Raw genomic sequence first — 19,084 nt, forward strand, 5'->3', positions numbered from 1 at the left:
GGCAGAAACTTCCGTCTTCTCAGCCTTGCTAGCATCTCTAGCTTACAGCTCTGGCAGAGAGCCCAGACTGATGGTGGGCAGCAGTTTCCCCTCCAGGAAGTCTTGGGACACCTCTGTCAGTGGTCTAATGGAGGACAAGGGTAACACACACTCCATCATGAAAGATGGGGCTGATGATGAACACAGGGATGCAGGTGAAGAAAGGGTTTCCTACAACAGCAGATGCCTGCCTCCCAATGCTTCAGGCCAACAGCCTGACCCAAGACCACAGGAAAAGTCCTCATACAGGCAGTGAGGAGGATACCAAAGTCAGCAGCCCCACTCCATAGCCACACTTCTTGATGGGCTACAGAAGGATATTCAACTCCCACCTAAAGCTTCCCAAGGACCACCTTCCCATAAATCACTGCACAGGACTTACCTAACTTGCCTGGTTTCTAGCCTCAGATCTCCCCCTCCTCACTCCCTATCATATCTAGACTTCAGTGGATCAACTGCTGGAAGCAGCCTGGCCAGAAGGGCAGAACTCCCAGCCTGCAGGTGCAGAGAGCCCTCAGGGTCAGGCTTGCAGGAAGGTTGGCCCTCTGACTTACCCCTCTGTTGCTGGCGTTTTCCTGAAGAAATTTGCGGAATTTGTTTAGGAAGATGTATCTGGAGGCTTCCCCCTGGCAGAAGGAAAACCAGGTGGTAAATCTAGGATTTACAAAGCATATCACACAAAGATACTGTCACAAAAGACCCACAGAGCACTTACCCCTCCTCTGTCCTTGTTGTTCAGCAGCAACTTCAGAATCTGAACCTGGAGACCTTCCACCACTAAAAGAGGGACACACATCTGCCATCACAAAACAAGCACTGGAGAGCACTTACTCCTCTTAACCTCAACTACAGCACCCTGTCCCCAGGAGAAAGGATACCTCCCCAGCACAGAGAGCCCAGGAAGAATTAGTGACAGCAGAAAGATAATCCCACCACTGAGAACTTTCTTCTCCACCTAGCAAGAAATTAATCCACAGCTAAAAAACAACCCATAGGTTTGCTCCTGCCCCATTCATGGGGGGCTGCAGGTCTGTGCAGTGGGGTTCCAGCACCCCTAAGATGGCATCAGAAAAGAGCATAGCTGGCTCCCACCTCTGCACCACAGCCTGTCCTGGCAGGAACACAGCTGTACATCAGGTAGTGCATGGGATTTAGAAACATCTCCTGGTGCTCAAAAGGTGTGGAATCTTGGCAACTTCCCTCCTTCCTCACAAACCTTCAATGCGTTTCTTGAGCCGCTGGCAGCCTCTTTCATAAGCTCGACGCCTCAATCTCTCCTCAGCACTCTCCTCCTTCACCTCCTTACTCTCCTTGCCCTGGTTGGGGGACAACACTGATTAGTAGGAGACCACTACACAGGGTAAATATCTTGCCAGAAGCTCCCTTAAACAATGTGAAATGGAGAGCACAAACTCCCTGAAGCAATGTGCCAGCATGTAACTGCAGCTGGCAGCACAGCTAAAGAGATCTCTTCCAGCCTTGTAATGAATAATGGCAGATCTTTTGAGGACACCCCAGTTAACCCAGTAAATCCTTACATACTGTGCGTTCCCTCCCAAATCTGCTGCCACAGAAAACTGTCCTCCCTCCCCTGTCTGAGCATCACCCCTTAAACTTACTCTCTAAGGGGACAAAAAAGATCATAGGAGAATGGAAAAGCTCCAGTTCTCACACTGTAGGACCCACCAGTGCTAACACAGCTGGAAATAGGGGCCATCCAACTTCCTCAGCCAGAAAAAGATGTAAATGGCAGGTGACATTTCCTCAGCCTCCTCGGTGGAAGTGCCTGTACTCACCTCCTTGGTGAAGCGGTTTGGCCACCACGTGGTGGGAATGAGCTCCTGCAAACCTGCCTCTTCCACACGCAGAGGGCTCTTGATGTAGAAGAACACAACAGAACGGAGCACGTCAAAGCTGTGCTGGAGTTAAAGCAAGCACAGAAGCTACAATGGGAGAAGGTACAGGGCATCTCTCCAGAGCTGCAGTGAGAGACTCCTTTTCAAACTGCAAGATCCATAGGCCTCTTCTCCCTGGAGAAGCCCTGCACAGCTATCACAGCAGCTGCCCTAATGCTACCATACAGCTGAACTGCTCTGAAAGTGGTTTTGCTCTAGGGATATTAGAGGTCAGTCATGTAGAAATGAGCTCCTCTCTGTTACTAGGATGTGAACTATACAACACTGCTCCCTTCCTTCAAAGTATTTGTAGGGAATGGTGTCAGGCAGAGGAGACCTGAGAAATGACCTCTCTAGACAGGGTGGCTTATGCCTCCCTGGACCTACAGGTCCTTGAAGTGTCTTTGCCTGCATTATTGAGGGAAGGGAAAACTGAGACAGGAGGAGACACAAAGGATACAGAACATTGCTGAGTAGGTATTTCCTAGATTTCTCATGCTTCAAGACTGCAATGGTGAGCCGGAGGTAGTGGATCTAGGAAAAAAAGGAGAAGACAAAATGACTCCATCTGCAGAACATACAACTCTCCAACACCTACAGTGTGACAAAAGTGCCATCTTTGGATCAAACAGCTACAGAATTTAAAACATCATGTACCTTTGGACAAGGGGGCATAACAGAAGCTGGCTAGTGACAGATTCCTGGGGATTCAGAAGTGCAAACTCACTTGTAATCCCAAGTCTGGGATGATGGGGGAGAACCTGTAAGCCCGCAGCAGGGACATCAGCAGCTGCTTGAGGCACTCATGCACTTCATACTCCTGAGAAAATAAGAAAGAAGAATAACAGCAAGGAGTCAGGAACAGCCACAGGTCCCAGAGAGAGATCTTGGAAGGAAGCATTCATGAACTGAAAAAGCATGTGCTCTGAACCCACAGTGTCCCTCTGACTCCAGAGGAGAGAGTCCAAGCAAAAGCTGGTGCTGCTGCTTTGCTACAGGGAAACAAGTTTCTGCAGAAAGTCCAATTCAAAAGTCACCTAAAAAACCCCAAAGTCCCAGACCCTGTTTGTTGGGCAGTTACCAGTCCTCTTATTCCCTGACTCTGCCCAAGACACAGTGTTGGCAGAACCAACTCAGAAGACAAAGAAGTAAGTCTTGGGTGAATGTGATGAGGGAAGAGTTATCTGTTTGAATTCAACTCACAGCCAACCAGCAGGATGTGAGCCAACTGCTCCACAAACACAGCAGTCCTACCAGAGGGTCGAGTTTCACTGCTAAGATGATGAGCATGAAGGAGTCATGACGTTCTTCCATTAAACTTCTCATGGCAACTGGCTGGGCCAGTGCCCACATCTGTTAACTGTTACCCTAAAGGGCAGACGTGCAGTCTCCAAGCAGATCCCTGGCAGTGACTGGCTCTGTGTAACCACCCAAGCAGCAGCAGCCTCCCAGCTGCCTCAAACGTGTCCCAGGAAGGAGTAAGCTCATCCAGCATACATAGGAAGGGAAGTTGGAGGAGCAGTGCTGTAGATGATGAGAGTGCACTGCACACTTCTACCCCAGCCACGCACACTCTGATCGATCTCTTCAGCACACAGCAGCACTTAAGACCTCCACAGTCAAATACACATTAATAACAACCAGAAAACTTCTTATTGATAAATTTCGTGTTTCCAGAAGCAGGAAGTTATTCACCATCACCAGTTCCTTTAGCAGTAGGAGAAGCTTAGAAATGCCTGGTTAACTCATTGACAGTGTCTGCATTCAACCCTCAGTGCCTGGGTGTGCAGAGGCAAGAGCCAGATGAGCTAATTGAGAGGGTGGTCTACCACAAATAAAAAAGAAGAGAAACACACTGAACACTACCAGCATTTTGTAGGGAAGGCTCCTGTCCTCAGCACCTCCCAGGGTCTCTCTGGTATCCCTAGGGAGGAACCAGCACTCTAGCAGCTCACCTCCATAAGAAGCCACATGAGATCCAGCAGCTGCTGAATAAGGGGGTGGGCTTCCACTGCCCCTCCTCGCTCAAGGATGCTCAACAGGAATGTCATGAGCACATCTTCCACCAGGTATACCTTGCACTGCAAGACAGAGAGCCAGATCAACATTCCTCCGTGGCACAGTCCACTTCCCAGCAAAAGCTGGGGATTACTTTGCCTTGCAGGAGCAGTGACAAACACTACAGAACCTGGCAATGGGCAGGCAAAACTCACCATAAGAGGGGAGAAATAATTGAAGATGTGAGCTAATGTAATCAGCACTGTGGGTTCTCCCTGCAGCTGCCACATGGAAGTATCTTTCTCCACCAGCTTCCCCTCCTGCAATGACAAACCCAGAAAAACACATGGCTTGGATCCAGCCCAATCCACCTGTATAGCAAAAACTGAATGAACCAGATGCCTGGAGCAGCCACTGTTGCTGTCCCATGCCTGACTGCACTAAAAACCTTGAACATGGGAATTCAGAATGCCAAAGAAGCCAGGCCTGTTCCTCTGGAAATCTGTAGTGCAGTCCAGATGTCACTATCAACCATATACAGGCACCTTGACAATGTTTTTCTAAAAAAAGGCTCAAGTTTCCATGATAATTTGTAAATGGGAACACCTACAGAGGAGGACACTTAGCAAAGCAGGCCTTCTTTAAGCCAAGACCATAGCATATGGCACTCCCTATGCTTTGGGCATAAACAGATCATCCCTCATCCTTGTGGAAAACAGTGTTTCCAGCAAACAGTGCCACAGCCAAAGCAATCCTGAAGACAGACTGCCAGAATTTCATGGCATTACTGAACAGGACATCAGTAAAAAGCTTAAGATATGAACAAACTGATTTCAAGAGTGCAAAATCAAATCCAGCAGTTGTGACCCTGACAAACATCACTTCTTGAATACTGGCAATGAAACTTCATAGGATTGAGAACAACATAGCCCAGTGTGACTTAAATTAAGTCCTGAAACTATCAGGAAGCCATTTTACAAGCCAGAGAGCTCCAGGGACATGCATGCCCCATGCAAGCATGTAGACTCTCAGGTGTATGCAAACATCTGAGCTGGCAGCATGTGCCAGGGAAAGCAGAACCACATTTCCCAGCATGATGCCCCCCAGATCCACCCAGTGATGCCAGCCTACCGTCACATCTATTCCAATATGGATCACATTCTTCAAGTAGCCCAACAGCTTCCGAGCCTTCACCAGGTCTGCCACAGGAGGATCTTGCAAGGGCCGGTAACCCTCCACTGGATAAGTAGGGAAGTGTCAAGGGAAAATGCAATCTGATCCTTTTGGGACTCCTTTTGTCTGTGCAAGGAAAAGACTCTGTCTGCTTTACCTTGTACCCAGTCCCAGTTCAAACCACAGTACCTTCTATATGAATGATAAACCATAAGCTCTTATCTCCACTTCTTCAATACTGCAAGCAGAATGTATTTCACTTCTGCTTGGTGTGAAATACTTTTTCATCAGAAAAACCAACTGGAGCTCCCACTACAGCCATCAACAGGCACAGCCAGGATGGTTCTGACAGGAGCTTCAGGTTTCAGCATTCACACAGCAACAGGCAACAGTAGTACCATGTCAGAGGTCCCATATGGCTGGGAAGTAAAAGAAACGAGTGACCAAGAGGCTCAGCAGCTCAGCAGCATTAGGGTTTCCAAAACTGCAGAGTGAGAATTTTGCAGGATCTGAGTGTCTGGGAGCAGGCACTCCCAGTTGACTCTGAGCTGAAAGTAACTTTCATTTCATAAACTTGTGTTTATGTCCTGCTTCACCTAAGGAGCTTTTGGCTCTTCTGTCCCTGACTCAGCTCTGCATATAAGTGCTGACAGCAGAAAGTGAACTGCAGTCAGGTGTGTATCTTCTACAGCCTCCAAAGATGGTCTCAGGACAAGCTCTTTTCCCTTCAGACCTCCTCTCCCCACACCTAAAGGATATCGGAGTGGACGGCTTCCAAAATTAAAAGCAACGGACTCTTTGAAGGAGAGGCTGATGGCAGGGAAATAAGCCATTCCAGCGCCCCTCGTGATGTTATCAAAGGCAGTTCCCAGAGATATGCCATTCCTGAAAGGAAAACCCACAAGGTTTAGTCACAGCAGGAGGGGTCTGAGGTCAGATATCAATTTGTCAACATGGACACGCCAGTCAGTCATGCCTCCTGTCATTCTTAACCTGGCACACATGCAAATGTCACAGCTCTGCTGAGTAACAGCCACAGGAAGCACAGGGGAACTCCCACTTTCATATGAGCATGGGAAGGCACTGGAGTCTACACAACCTGCAGACCCCACTCAGCTTCAAGGGCAACCCAAATCTGTGAGATAACTAAAGCAGCAGGACATTTTAAAGCATGTGATTTTTTTTTGCCCCATCTATTTGATGCTGGTGGCAATCAAGGATAATGCTTTCAATCTACTCCTCCATAAAAGATGACATGGACCACCTAACAGTTCTTAACTCAACTGACTTGTTGCAGGCCAGGGCCAGAGAACAATTCTCATTGTCCATGGGAGCTGGAAACCAGAGATTTATCACCCTTTCCACAGCTCCTTGTGAATTTAAAACAGGCAAGGTCTACACTGACCACAAAAGGAATCAATTAAAGCCAAGTGTGGCATTAAGCATCACAAGAGATGCCCTTCCCTCCAAAATCCTGGCAAAGTTTACAAAGACTTTGTAGTTTGAACATCTTCCTGCTAAATGCTTTCAACTGAACTGAACTAAACTGAACTGGAGACCCATTCAGATAGTTTCTGAACACAAGAAAGAAAAACAAAGGCTAGAACTACCAAGGAATATAAAGGGGAGAGAGCAGAAATAGGGCTCAGCAAACTGCTGAGCAGTGAGGAAACTTTTCTGTTACACACAGACATAAACAAAGTAGGGAATGGGGCAAAGTAGCTTACAAGCAGAAAGCAATGGTGCCCTCATCAAGGTCTATCAGACAGCTGACGATGTCTCCTGCTGCCCAGGACTGCAGGAAAGAGAGAGAACAGGTTAAACATATATTTCCAGCATGTTCCCACACCACAATAAAGACTGCAACCCATCCAATCCCTTGTGATTCACGGTTAAAGAAGAGAGAGTTCCTTCTCCCTGCAGCTCACAGCATTTCCAGGCACTTTTGGAAGCTGCACATAAAGCCCGATTGGGATCTTTTTCCCCTCTGGCTCTAGGAATGTATATTTATCCCAACAATGCACCATGCTCTGATGTGCTGCAGAGAATCAGAGCCTTCCAGGAACCAACAGCAGCACTAGGCTGGGAATCAGTCTGCTGGGCACAGCACCCAGACAGCACATCCAGCACCCCTAAAGTACAGACAAGTGACAGCACACAGACTGAAGCAGGGAGAAAGGCTTGAGGGCACTTCACAAGGCCCAGCAGAATCCAGTGAGCAGGAGTCACCTGCTTTCTCTCCTTCCTCTCCATCCCATTCCTGGGGGACAGCTACTCACTTTGCCATAGTTTGTAGTGGTCACGTTCCACTTGCGCACCCTGTTTCCATCATAGGCATACGAATCTGGCGTGTCCCCAACGCCTTCCTGCACCCAAGAATGAAAGAGGAGACTCAGAGCAGACCAGGCATAGAGGATTGTTCTCATTGCAAGAGAACCTTTAAGGTGGAGAGCAGTAGCCAGGGAGAGCAGCTGACAGCACACATGCTCTGTCTGGGAAAAGTCCTCACTCTAGTAACGAATCCAGTGACTTGTGATCTTTGGTTCAGAGAAATACACCACTCCCGTTGGGTCAGAAGAAGTGTACTGGCATCCAACACTTCCCATTTCTATTAAAGCAGTTCCCCAGGATGCCCATCACTTCCCCTCTCACACATTGCAGTGACAAGTCAGTAAAATTGCAGCTGATATCCCTCTCCAGCACCAAACATCCCACTCTCTCCTGAGCAAAAAGAGCCCTGTAGCACCAGCTGCTCATCCCAAGGCTCATCCCAAGGGACAGGCTGCCAGCACTGCAGACACACACACATTTTGGGGAAGATACCAACTGAAAGTCAACACATAGCAGTTCTGTGTGCAGCAAGAGCACAGTAACACACCCAGCACAGGCTTTCGCACTGTGCACCATTCTGTGGACACAGACCAGAGAGTCTTGTAAAGACACTTAACACAGGAGGCCTGGCATTTCCAGTGTGTGTGTGACATTTCTGTGTGAATGGCAGCAGAGCACAGCACCAATGCAGTGCTCCACACTGACCTAAAAATCAGTGGAGGAGCATACTCCAGAGTTGCTACACTACCTCCTGATTAAATCTGCAGTTGAGAGTACACCAGCCAATCTGCATGAGTCCCTGGGAGGAGATGAGCACCTCATAAATCCATTTCCCTGAAAGAAAGAGATACCACACAGTGAATTCTTGTCCCATGGTTGACAGAGAAGCTAAACCTGACACTGCTCCCACAGAAATACATGTGGCACACAAAGGAGGTTCAGGACATCCCCAGGATTCCTCTTCCACCCCTTTACTCTGGCATAACACAATCCCCCATCCTCCTCATTCCCTGGGAAAGTTCAGTGAATGAACTGGGAAGGATGGTGCTCAAGATCTGGAACATATTCAAGATTTCCTGAGCTCTCCAGTTGTCTAACTCCCCATACACTCCTCCCAGGGTCTTTTCTCAAAGCAGCACTGGTTTACTTCCTTACCTTTATACACACACGTTGTGGCCCTAATGGACCCAAAGTTACTGTGGCCAATCACCTGGATCAACAAACAAAAGATGTTTTAGCATCAGGCAAAAATAGAGGCTTGCTCAGTCCTTCCCATTCCCTCTGTCCTAGCACTCAAAACCAAAGCAAGATGAAGAGCTATTCAAAGGACATTATAGGGACAAGAAGAGAGATCTTCCCCACCCCAGCAGTCGTACTTGGAGACAACTGGCCCCAGGGAGACACTCAGGTCCCTCCCACAGCTCATCTGCACTTGATAAACCCCAGTAAAACACCCAGCATAGCAGCACTACAAGGACAACATGTTGACAGACAAATTCCCAGTGAATTGGCACAGAAGTGCATACAAACGTGATTATGATCTGGGAAACAAATATGAATGCTGGACAAGTTAGAACAAAACTATAGATTCAAGGTGTCCAGACTAAAGGCCAGGATTGGCAGGTAACATGCTGCCTAGAAACTGAACTGTGTTAAATCTGGACTCTTGCCATCTTGGGACAGACCATGGAGAGTAAATGAAAGTAGGAACAAGGAATTCACAGACAAGCCAGTCCCATCCATTCTGTGGGTCAATTCTAGGTACAGCCAAAGTAAACTACAGCAGGTGCTTAAAGGGAAAGGGAAGACCAGGGCAGCCTGATTTGTTAGAGGCTAAAAAGCAGGCATAGATTTAGGAGGGAATCACCTCGAGCAGGGAATGTGCCTGCTCAGTGAAGGGGTCAAAGGAGTGCAGAAATTACTGAAGTAGGAAAGGGTTAAATTCCAGGGGATTCTTTCAGCTGACTTTTTGCACAGGGAACATCAGCTAAGGAGCAAGCAGGTAATTAGTGGAAACAAAGGAGAAAGGAAAACCTCAGCTTTAGACCCTTTCTAGCCTTTTGAGACCAGAAGGAAGGAAGAGGCAGTTTGCTGGAGGGAGGGACAGGAAAGCTGGCTGTTTAGCCAAGTGAGCCCCTGGGCCAGGGTAATCCTTTCACTTCCTCACAGCCCCACTCAGACCTTGCTGAGACTTAGTGGTACTGCTACAGTTTTTCCCAGGAGAGCTCATTTCCTCCAGGATCCTGCAGCTTTCAGGGTAGACTCCATTTACACACGCTACAAAGCCACTGACAAGGATCTACTACAAAGAAGAAACCAAGAAGCCCCAAGTGCTTTTAGCCCCACAAAACCATTTTCTGCTGTGTCCAGCAACACACTCACCCCAAGTAAATCATCATCGACCAGCAGGAGCCCCTCAAAGCCGCTGGTGTGGTCCAACACCACAGTGGAGGGACCGAGCCGGCCCTCTGCTACCTGATCTGAAACAAGAGTTGTAGAAAACCTGTTGGGGAGAGTTGTGCAGGATTTAAATGTTCACCTGCTGGGTGCTTCCAGCCAGACTGTGACAGCAGCTGGATTCTGCTACAGGGGAGGAAGATTAAAACAGTGTTGCCTATGTTAGACCCTGAGAAACTCAGAAAAGGACAGAGATTTAAAAAATGTCTTCACAGTGACTCAGCTATGCAGCACTCAGGACACATTAAGTTTTCCACATCCCCTGGAAATTTTACTTTGACAAAATTCGAAGGCTAAACTCTGTGCCAAATGTTTGGCAAACATATCACACTTTGATTGCAGCCAGCAAGAAAAATTTGCCTTTCTAGGAGGGGAGCCAGGCTGTATCTTGCCACATCCTGATTCATTCAGAGAAATTATGCTAGTAAGAACACAGGGTACAGACTGAGGCCCAAAGTGAATACCTGCAGTGGAGACCAGCATATGAAACTTGTCAACAAGCCTCTGCATCTCCCACTGATAGCAGTGCACACTCCTGGTCAAAGCAATGGCTCTGCATATCATTATCAGTAAAATAACACCAACATTTTTCCCCAAACTCATTTCCAGACATTTTAGCCCGGCAATATGCCTCCATCTGCAAACAAACCTGCTGCAGGGCTGGCTGATGAGCCCCTCACAGGCAGGATTTAAAGGCACAATAAATTAGAGCACAGGGAGGCAGAACAGCACTCACTCAGGGAAATGCCTTTCATGATACAACTTGTCCTTCCCAATTAAGCAGCACAAGCAAGAAGCACAAATTGCACAGGCAGTATCTCCTACCTCTGCTCTCCTCAGAGCCATTCTCCTCTGCCAGCAATCGCTCAAGGTGCTCCTGCAGGTTCTGGAATGTCAGGTGCTTCCTAGGGAATACGCACACAGGAGCTCTTAAAAAAGCTTTGTCTCAAATTTTTCAACAGCTGCAGCCCAGACATGTGTCCTGTGCTGAGACATGAACCATGAACTTCTGTTGATCTGTTTCATGTCATGAATCTAAGGAATTTTCTGCCCATCCTGTTGGGGCAATGAATGAAGGAAGGACCAAACACAGCATGAACAAGCCAAGCAGTTAACAAAGAATCTCACAGTCTTCAGTCTGCTCAGGAGTGTTTTGTGGCAGTAAGAAAACTGTGGCACAAGCAGCAAGAAACCAGCTGTACAACTACCAATAACTATGGACACAACTTCGCTGCAGTCAGCATCATACAAACATGGCCTAAGTCAGGATTTGTTTTTTCCCCAAAGTATTTTGCAAAACAAAAGAAGACAGAGAACCACAGCAGCAGCTACAGCAGTTCAGACAAAGATCAGGCTAGTCCAGCACCTTCTCTCTGTGGAAACAGCTAAAATCGTTTTGTTTTCATACTGAAAATTCTCTCATGCATCCCCTTTGGGCCACTCTTCTAGAGAACTTACTGTCCTTCCTTGGTTCCCTCCTTTTAAGGATAGTTTACTTAGCTGATCCTTGCACAGGAGCCTCCTTTTACTGTGAGAACCACTAGTTGTTCCTATCCCTGTTTCCTATTTCCAAGGCCATCTGGGAAACAACTTCTCACTTCTCCAGGACTAGGGACTTCCCTAAGACTGGTAAGAGACAGTGTGAAAGCTGATGTAGATGCACAGAAGTGAAATCAAAGAATCAGTTTTAGTTGGCACGAGAAGGGTGGCTCCAGTAAAGCTGTACAGGCATGGAGGAGGAGCTCTAGAAGGGGAGTGGAAGAGCATGAGACAGGCAGCAGTGAGCTCCCCTATGAAGAATTCAGGCCTCTGAAGGCAAGATGTCATACCATAAAAGTTGCTCTCATATGGTAAATGTTATTTCCAAGACCTCTCTGACTGCTACTGGGCTTTCTACCAAGTAGGCATATCCAGGGAAAAAGGGTGGAAGGCAGGAAAAAAGAGACACCAGTCCAACAAACTATCAGTTTGTGCATTCAAGTCATTAATCACCAGACAAAGAAATCAGAAATACTGAAAATCAAAATGCTCAGGCAGATGGACTGTTCCAAGGCTTGCTGGCAGGAGAGCTTGTGGTAAAGTAACATGACCCACTTTGCCTCCCCCGTACCATCACCCTGGCTCACCAAGAGCCAGAGGGCCAAGAACTATTTATAGCAGCTCTGAGCTCACATTGGAGCTGGCAGTCCTAAGTATAGCCCGTGGAATGTGACCCCAGCCACGCTGCAGCACTGCCAACCAGCAGGAGCCACAGGCCTGCCTCACTCTGCCACACTCCTACCTGCCCTGAACCTGTCTGACTTGCCTCTGGCAAAAGAGATGCAAGAAGAATTCTCATCCAACACTACAGGTTTCTGGGATAAAAGGTGAAGTAGAACTGAAAATAAATAGGAAAAAAGCAGTCACTAAACAAGAATTTTGTGTTTCTCTTCTTTTGGTGACTCCTAATAAAAGTACCAACAGTTCCACAGCCTAAAAAATGTATGGTATTGAATGGGACAGTGACAGTCTTGCCTTTAGGTTACAACCTATACAACCTATTTTTAACTCCTGTACCTGAAAGTGCATTCTGCACTTCCTTAGAAGCAAAGAGAGAACAGGAACAATCAGATAAATGCCTACTTATTTCAAAAATATTGCTCAGTGATGCTGCAAATGGGATTTTTCATGCAAAAAAAAATCCTTCCTCACAAGCCCTTCAGTTTGAAAAAGCCATTAAAAGAGCAGACCTCAGAGTCGTTTCTGTAACATGGAGCTGCTGTGTTAAAAAACAAAGATCACTGTGTGGCACTAAAAGATCTTTCCTTTCACACGGTGCTGTTTATCTGGAGGAGGCATTGCTTGCCACCTGGGCAGTGAGGAGTCTGATACCTGTAAGCAGCTGCAGGCTGGTTCCCATCAGCACTGGTAAAGACTCGATGCAGATAATCATTCAGCAGCCTGCTGTTCACAATCCCTTGGGAAAAACAGAAAGGAAATAAGCTTAGAGAGTCCAGGGTAAACTCAAACAGGAATTTCAGGTACAAGCAACAAACTGATAACTATGGGTAAATTATGTTCATGTTTGCTGATCAACACAGTGGAAAATGCAGCTTCAAGCAGTCATTTATCACGTTACTGTCCTTACTAGCAAAATCAGAGTCCAGTATTATTGGGTGCTTCTCCCCAAAAAAGGTTCTTTCCAATTTGAGTTGCTCTGCCATAGCAACTGGGAGCCTATAAATCACTCCACACAGGTGGAAGTACATCCTCAGGAATCCTGCTGAGCTATTTCCTGATAAAGTAAATCTAAAAGCTGAAAGTAAGAATTGAATTTTATTTAAAAAAAAAAAAAAATCTTAACACTACTGCAATTCCTGATGTCCTATTTATATTCAGGATGTCTCTTAACCACATAAAATATGCTGAAATGGAAAGGCTGCATGTGCAGTTCACCTCATATAACCCAGAACCCTCTTTAATGATGTGTGCCTCACCTTCACTAAACAACCCTTAGTGTCACACTGATGCAGCATTCCTTGTTTCTGAGTGCAACAGTGCCCTCAAATGCCAGATTTATGGTCTCATAAGCACACTTGTGATGGACTGGTGATGCCAAAAAAAAAACCAGACTGCCTGGCAGGTAGCAGAATTTCCCAGAAAAGGATTAATTTGAGAATTTGACAAGCTTTTCATCCTGGAAGCAGAACTGCCTAAATCAGATGAGTCTCAAATCAGATGGCAGGCAGGCAACAAAACATTCTCCAGCCTTACAAGGCAGGGATGTGTGCTGAAGAAAAGGCTCTGTGACATGAGTTTCTGGAGTCTTTAGTACTGCAGGAATGTCCCATACGAAATCTCATCTCACTTTGAGGATTCACTCAGTTTCAGCCACCCTACACCTCACTCTGCCACAGTAATTACAACTGGAAGGCAGCTGATCTCAAGCAAGGCAAGAAATGATCCCTGGATCCACAGTGCTCCTGTTTTCACAAGGCATATACAGGCCCCTACCTGTGACCTTGGACTTCTCTGGCTCAGTGCTCAGCCTGTAATTCTTCCTCGAGAAAGCAGTCCCAGAACCTCTCGACGTCATTCTTCACAGGTACCACTTCCAGAGCAGACATAAGATGGGCAGACACCTAGAGCAAAACCTTCTGGGGAGGATGCTGCCTTTAGATTTCTACCTTTCTTGGAAGTTTGTTTACCTGAATTAAAGAACAGGGACAAGCAAAAAAATAGTCACAGTCCCCGCAAGTCCTAATGACATTACACAAGAGCCCCAAACCAGCTAACTGCCAGCCTGGCTCTCAGTCCCACTGCTGTCCAACAGCTCCAAAGCTTCCCAAAGCAGTCGAGCCATTAAGCCACACTCCAACCAGCCACACAAACCCCACTCCAAACAAAGGAACAGGCACAACCAAGCCAGAAACACCCCTGCACCAAGCCTGGGTCAGAAGCACTGACCCAGCACAGGTCCACAGTCACCACCACTGCCAAACACCGCTGAAACTGGGAACCGTGCCGCACTGCTGCTCATGTCCTGATAAACACTTCTGCCTTTCCCTCTCACTCTGTACTCTTTAGGACAGCAATATGTGCCTGGTTAATCTTCTGTTTAGCAGGTGTTTAGATTATTCCACTACCCAAAACAGAGAAGAAGAAGGAACGAGACAAATGCAGGTGGACTGGACTACAGTAGAATATCACTGACTACAAAGCAAAAGACCCAGCTGTCAGTCACAGGGACAAAAGCAGACACAGGTAATATACAATAGTGTTTACAAGTGAAAATCTACCACGAGACTACAGATTCAGGAGCCTTCCTGGTATCACTAGAATGCTATCAGAGCTGACATGTGCCAGGACAAAAAGAATACATTCAAGTGGCTAGCTCCATCCAGCTTCCGAATGTTAAGTTATACCCCTCTCCAGCTTCCAACTGCCTCAATAGCCAGCCCTCACTGGAAGACTCTCCCTGGAGGTCCATCTGTCAAAGCACTTTGTGACACCCAGAGCAATAGGAAGATGCAACAGGAGCAAAGGCTGCAGGAATTAAATGTTTGTTGGCAATCTAATGCAGAGCAGAAACTAAGGCAAACTCAAAAAAATTAGTGAATCCAGAAAAGGAGTGCCAAGTGATACAAGTACCACAGCAACTCCAAATCACCTGAGCTTCAGCTAGACTTGGGAAAGGGTTTCCTAAAGCCCCTTTCCTCAGGACCAGCCTACCACCCAGCAGTGGAGCAACACTGCCTGGCCTCCCTCCTGCAGCACTGCTGAGCAAAACAGCAGGAACAAAGCAAAAACCAGCCTGGATCAAAGGCCCTGAATGATGCGTCAGGAGCTCAAAACAAGAGATAAAACAATAAAAGAGAAACACATCATTTACTACTGAAGCAGAGCAGACAGCACAATGTGTACTATCCTAAAAGTACTGGACACATGACATGATTTCACCTCTGTCAGGCCAAGTTAAAAACACCCCAGGGCAGTCAGGAGTGCCCATGGCTCCCCTAAAAAGCAGCCACTCTTGTACCCGCTGCAGGAAACAGCCTGAATGCCCAAAGCAGAGCACACAGCATCGCCACACTAGCACCATATGAGATGCAGTGCTGGCACTGCTGCAATGCCAGGGTGTTTGCTCAGTTGGAGCAGATGCTGCTTGCAACAGGTCTGAGAAAGGGCAGAGCAGGGGGACACACATCTGCCCCATGTGCGATTCACAGAAGCAAAGATGCCCTACTCTGAGCCTGGCCCCGGGCTGAACTCCCTTCCCTTGGCAAAAGCAAGCAGCTTCCAGCAGCAGGGCAGAACACACAACACAGGAGCAGCCAGATCTGAAGTGGAGGCGACTGGAGGCAGGCGAGGAGGCCGGGAAGCCAGGCCGGCCAACAGAACTTTGTCTGGCAGCTGCCGGCCAAGCCCTGAGACTGGCAGCAGGCAAAAGGAAACAGCACAGCCCGACATGGGTCACAAAACCGCCCTGCCTTCATCCCCGGCCTGGGTCCCCGCGTTCCCCAGTCTGCCGGCACCCCCAGCCCACAACCACCGGGCAGCACCGCCGTGCTCACACCAGGAACCGGCCCCAAAGCCGGGCTCACCCCGCAGCCGAGGCGGGCAGCACGCCCCGAGCCCAGCGGCGCCCCGTAACCCAGAGACAGCCCCCAAACCGGGCGGCACTCCCTGCGGCCACAGACACCCCAAACCCGGAAGGACCCTCCATGCCCACAAACAGCCCAAACCCGAGAGCCCCCTACACCTGCCTACAACCCGTGCGGCGCGGCAGCCGCCCCCCGATCGGGCGCCTCCCGCATAGCCGGACGGCACTCCCCGAGCTGGCCGCGCCCCGAGCCCCCGCGGCCCCGGCGGAGCCCCCGCGCTGCCGGGACCGGGCCCCGCGGCCGCCGCACTCACCGCCGGCCCGGCCGCGCCGCCGCTACGGCGACCCGCGAGGGCCATGGCGGGCGGGCGGGACGCGTTGCCGGGAGACGGGCGGGACTCTCTCGGCGCTCGGGCAGGGCCGGGCCGCGGTGCCCTGCCCTGGGGAAAGACAGGGGGCAGAGACCCCGCGGTGCTTGTGTGAACTTCTCTCCAGGAAACCGAGCAGGGTCAGGGCCGACGGGACGCGAAGCTCTCGACCGTGGAGCTGGGCATGTGGCCAAGGGCAGCCTGCACGAACGAGGCCATGGCAAGTGCTGCCGACCCCCATGGAGACAACAACCCTCTGGCCCAGACCCCGAACACTGTCCTTGGGGAGAGAGGAGGAGGAGGAAGCCAGCACAGGAGCGTGGAGCCTCTCAGTGTGCTTTGTTGTGCCTGAGGAGTGGGATCAGGGCCAGTAGTGGGGGATTGTCCATAGCAGGTGCTGTGGCAGTGTCCAGGCTAGCTGTGGGGATTCTGGGTCCAACATTGCAAGTGGGAGCAGTCCTGGATCCACATGGGCCCAGGGCACATGGATTGAAGCATCTGACACTTTCAAGATAGAAACACAGAGTCACAGAATTATTTGGGCTGTAAGGAATCTGAAAAACAATCGAATTCTGCCTCCCTGCCATGGGCAGGGACACCTCCCATGAGACCGGGTTGCTCCAAGCCCCATCCAGTCTGGCCTTGAACACTTCCAGGGTTGGAACAGCCACAGCTTCTCGGGGCACCCTGTGCCAGGGCCTCACCACCCCCACAGCTTGCTGGAACCCAACTCCAGCAGCCCCAGCACCACCAGCCAGCTACCACCAGGGTCCTCTTGTGTCTCCCCAATCCAGAAAGTGTCAGATGCTGCAGCAGCCCCAGGCCCGTGGGGATCCAAGACTGCTCCAGGCTGCAGCGTTAGGCCCAGAATCCCCACAACCAGCCCAGATGCTGCTGTAGGACCTGCCATGCACTGGCCCCCAGTGCTGGCCCTGACCCCACTTCACCAGCACGATAAAGGGCACGGGGAGGCTCTCTCAGGCCTGACAAAAGCATCTGGCCATAGGACCCATTACACTGGGTCACTGGGAACAAAATGCTCTATGTCCTGAAGTTCGACCTTGGGTGACTTCTCCTTGCATGTAAATCCAGGCCTCTTACAGCAGAGTCATCAAAACATAAAGGTTTCTGCCTGAGAAACAACTTTTCTCCTAAGGTATGGGGAAATCACACCACCACACAATTCAGTCACTCTTTCCATCTTAACACCAGACACTGGGGCACAGTGGAGCTCTAGATTCGCTGAACAATTCACTTCTGGAAAGCAACAGAATTTCTCCACTTCTGTCTCTGTTTACTTGTCTGCAAATATGACAACAATCTACTTGATACAGTTCTTGAGCTCACATACAGCCTTCATGTCAGGTATGGAAAACAATCCACAATTCACACATGTATTTGGTTATAGGACTGGTGGAGCTCCAGAAATAATCTTTTCCTAGAAACCACCTTGGGAAAGCTTCTGAACTTGGGAGATCTTCCTTCTAGTCACAGGTCTGGACCTACCCAAGATTTTGATGTACACTGCACCTATTATGTAAAACATGGTCAAGAAACTGCCCTGGCTCTTCAACTGGAACCAGACTGAATAATTTATCTGAAATAAACAGAGGATTCTGTGTGGAAGAGGCCTGTGCCAGCCTCTGGATTGCTGACCATTGCTGATTGCTGAGCCAATGCTCCCAAGTTATCTCCTAACACACCTGAGCTTGCTCTCCTGTGAGGGAGAGATTCTGCAGTATTCTAGGAAGCAGGTAGGGTAGGGGAGACTGCAACCTCTCCTTGATACACCTTCTGGAAGGCCTGCGAGGATGTGTTGTGAGGGAAAGAGAAAAAACAATCAGAGGGAAATATAGAGCAGAGGTCACTTACCCTCAGAAACTTACTGGGCAGCCAAGGGGGCTGCTTCATCAATCCTGGCATTCTTTAGCAACCATGCTGCAGAGCAGGTTTTGATCCAGAGGCAGGAGCAGTCCCCAGGGGAATGCCGAGCAGGCTATGGGCTCAGGTGGAGTGCCCAGGCAGCAGGAATGTTTCCTCAACCAGCATCAGAGTCCACTACTGAACCTGCATGGACAATCACACAATGTCCCAGGTACAACCAGAATAGGGAAAAGGAATGTGGAATCCAGCCTCGATGAATTCAGGTCTGAAATGCAATTCAGCACCAGGATAGAAACCTGAACTGCCTGAAGTCCCACAATACTGGTGAGTGACCCTGCTAGGAGGGACTGCTTCCTTCAGCTCCTGCCTTCAGAGTGTCCTCAGCGATCCTCTCTTACCAGCCACTTTCCAAGACAAACTCTGGTGCTTGGGATTTTCTCAGCAGCCTTTCTGTATTTCGCTTAGCCTTCCAAGGCCAGGGCATAACCTAAATAACTCCATTAGCTAGCTGCTGACTGAAATGATTCACTCAGGGAACAAGCACCTTGGCAAGCTTGGATGTAGTACTTGGTGCCATGGCCTGGTTGACATGGTGGTGATCAGTCACAGGTTGGACTCGGATCTTCAGAGGTCTGTTCCAATCTAAATGATTCTGTGATACTGCCATGAGGTGTCCCCTCAGGGAGAAAGAAGCCTTCAGTTGGTACTGCAGCAACCGCCCTGGGAAACGGGAGCCGTAGCTGGAGAACGGGGAACGGGGAGCGGGGAATGGGGAACTGAGATCGGGGGTCGGGACCGCCTCAGCGCTCTCCCGTGCCGGGGCCGCCCCGCCCCGTCCCGCCCGCTGCCTCAGCCGC

The 19,084-nt window shown here is 49.1% G+C and overlaps 1 protein-coding gene across 3 annotated transcripts in view; it reads right to left on the reverse strand.

The window, feature by feature from the left end:
• RNF123 (ring finger protein 123) overlaps positions 1–16,375 on the reverse strand; it is a 47,177-nt gene extending 30,802 nt beyond the window's left edge. The window contains exons 1-19 of one of the 3 annotated variants that reach the window (XM_056501387.1): positions 16,290–16,375; positions 13,887–14,080; positions 12,765–12,849; positions 10,719–10,798; positions 9,819–9,916; positions 8,592–8,646; positions 8,185–8,270; positions 7,385–7,471; positions 6,833–6,900; positions 5,865–5,990; positions 5,064–5,178; positions 4,148–4,252; positions 3,890–4,015; positions 2,662–2,754; positions 2,395–2,468; positions 1,836–1,953; positions 1,256–1,355; positions 755–816; positions 594–665 (exon numbers count right to left, since the gene is read on the reverse strand). In XM_056501387.1, the coding sequence (XP_056357362.1) occupies positions 594–665; positions 755–816; positions 1,256–1,355; positions 1,836–1,953; positions 2,395–2,468; positions 2,662–2,754; positions 3,890–4,015; positions 4,148–4,252; positions 5,064–5,178; positions 5,865–5,990; positions 6,833–6,900; positions 7,385–7,471; positions 8,185–8,270; positions 8,592–8,646; positions 9,819–9,916; positions 10,719–10,798; positions 12,765–12,849; positions 13,887–13,968 (1,632 nt within the window). In that variant the 5' untranslated portion in view covers positions 13,969–14,080; positions 16,290–16,375. Of the gene's footprint in view, positions 1–593; positions 666–754; positions 817–1,255; positions 1,356–1,835; positions 1,954–2,394; positions 2,469–2,661; positions 2,755–3,889; positions 4,016–4,147; positions 4,253–5,063; positions 5,179–5,851; positions 5,991–6,832; positions 6,901–7,384; positions 7,472–8,184; positions 8,271–8,591; positions 8,647–9,818; positions 9,917–10,718; positions 10,799–12,764; positions 12,850–13,886; positions 14,081–16,289 lie in introns of all 3 variants that reach the window. The other 2 variants (XM_056501386.1, XM_056501388.1) reach the window with 2 other exon arrangements.
• Between the last annotated feature and the right edge of the window lie 2,709 nt (positions 16,376–19,084).

The sequence above is a fragment of the Oenanthe melanoleuca genome, chromosome 12, assembly GCF_029582105.1.
Source record: "Oenanthe melanoleuca isolate GR-GAL-2019-014 chromosome 12, OMel1.0, whole genome shotgun sequence".
Lineage (NCBI taxonomy): Eukaryota > Metazoa > Chordata > Aves > Passeriformes > Muscicapidae > Oenanthe > Oenanthe melanoleuca.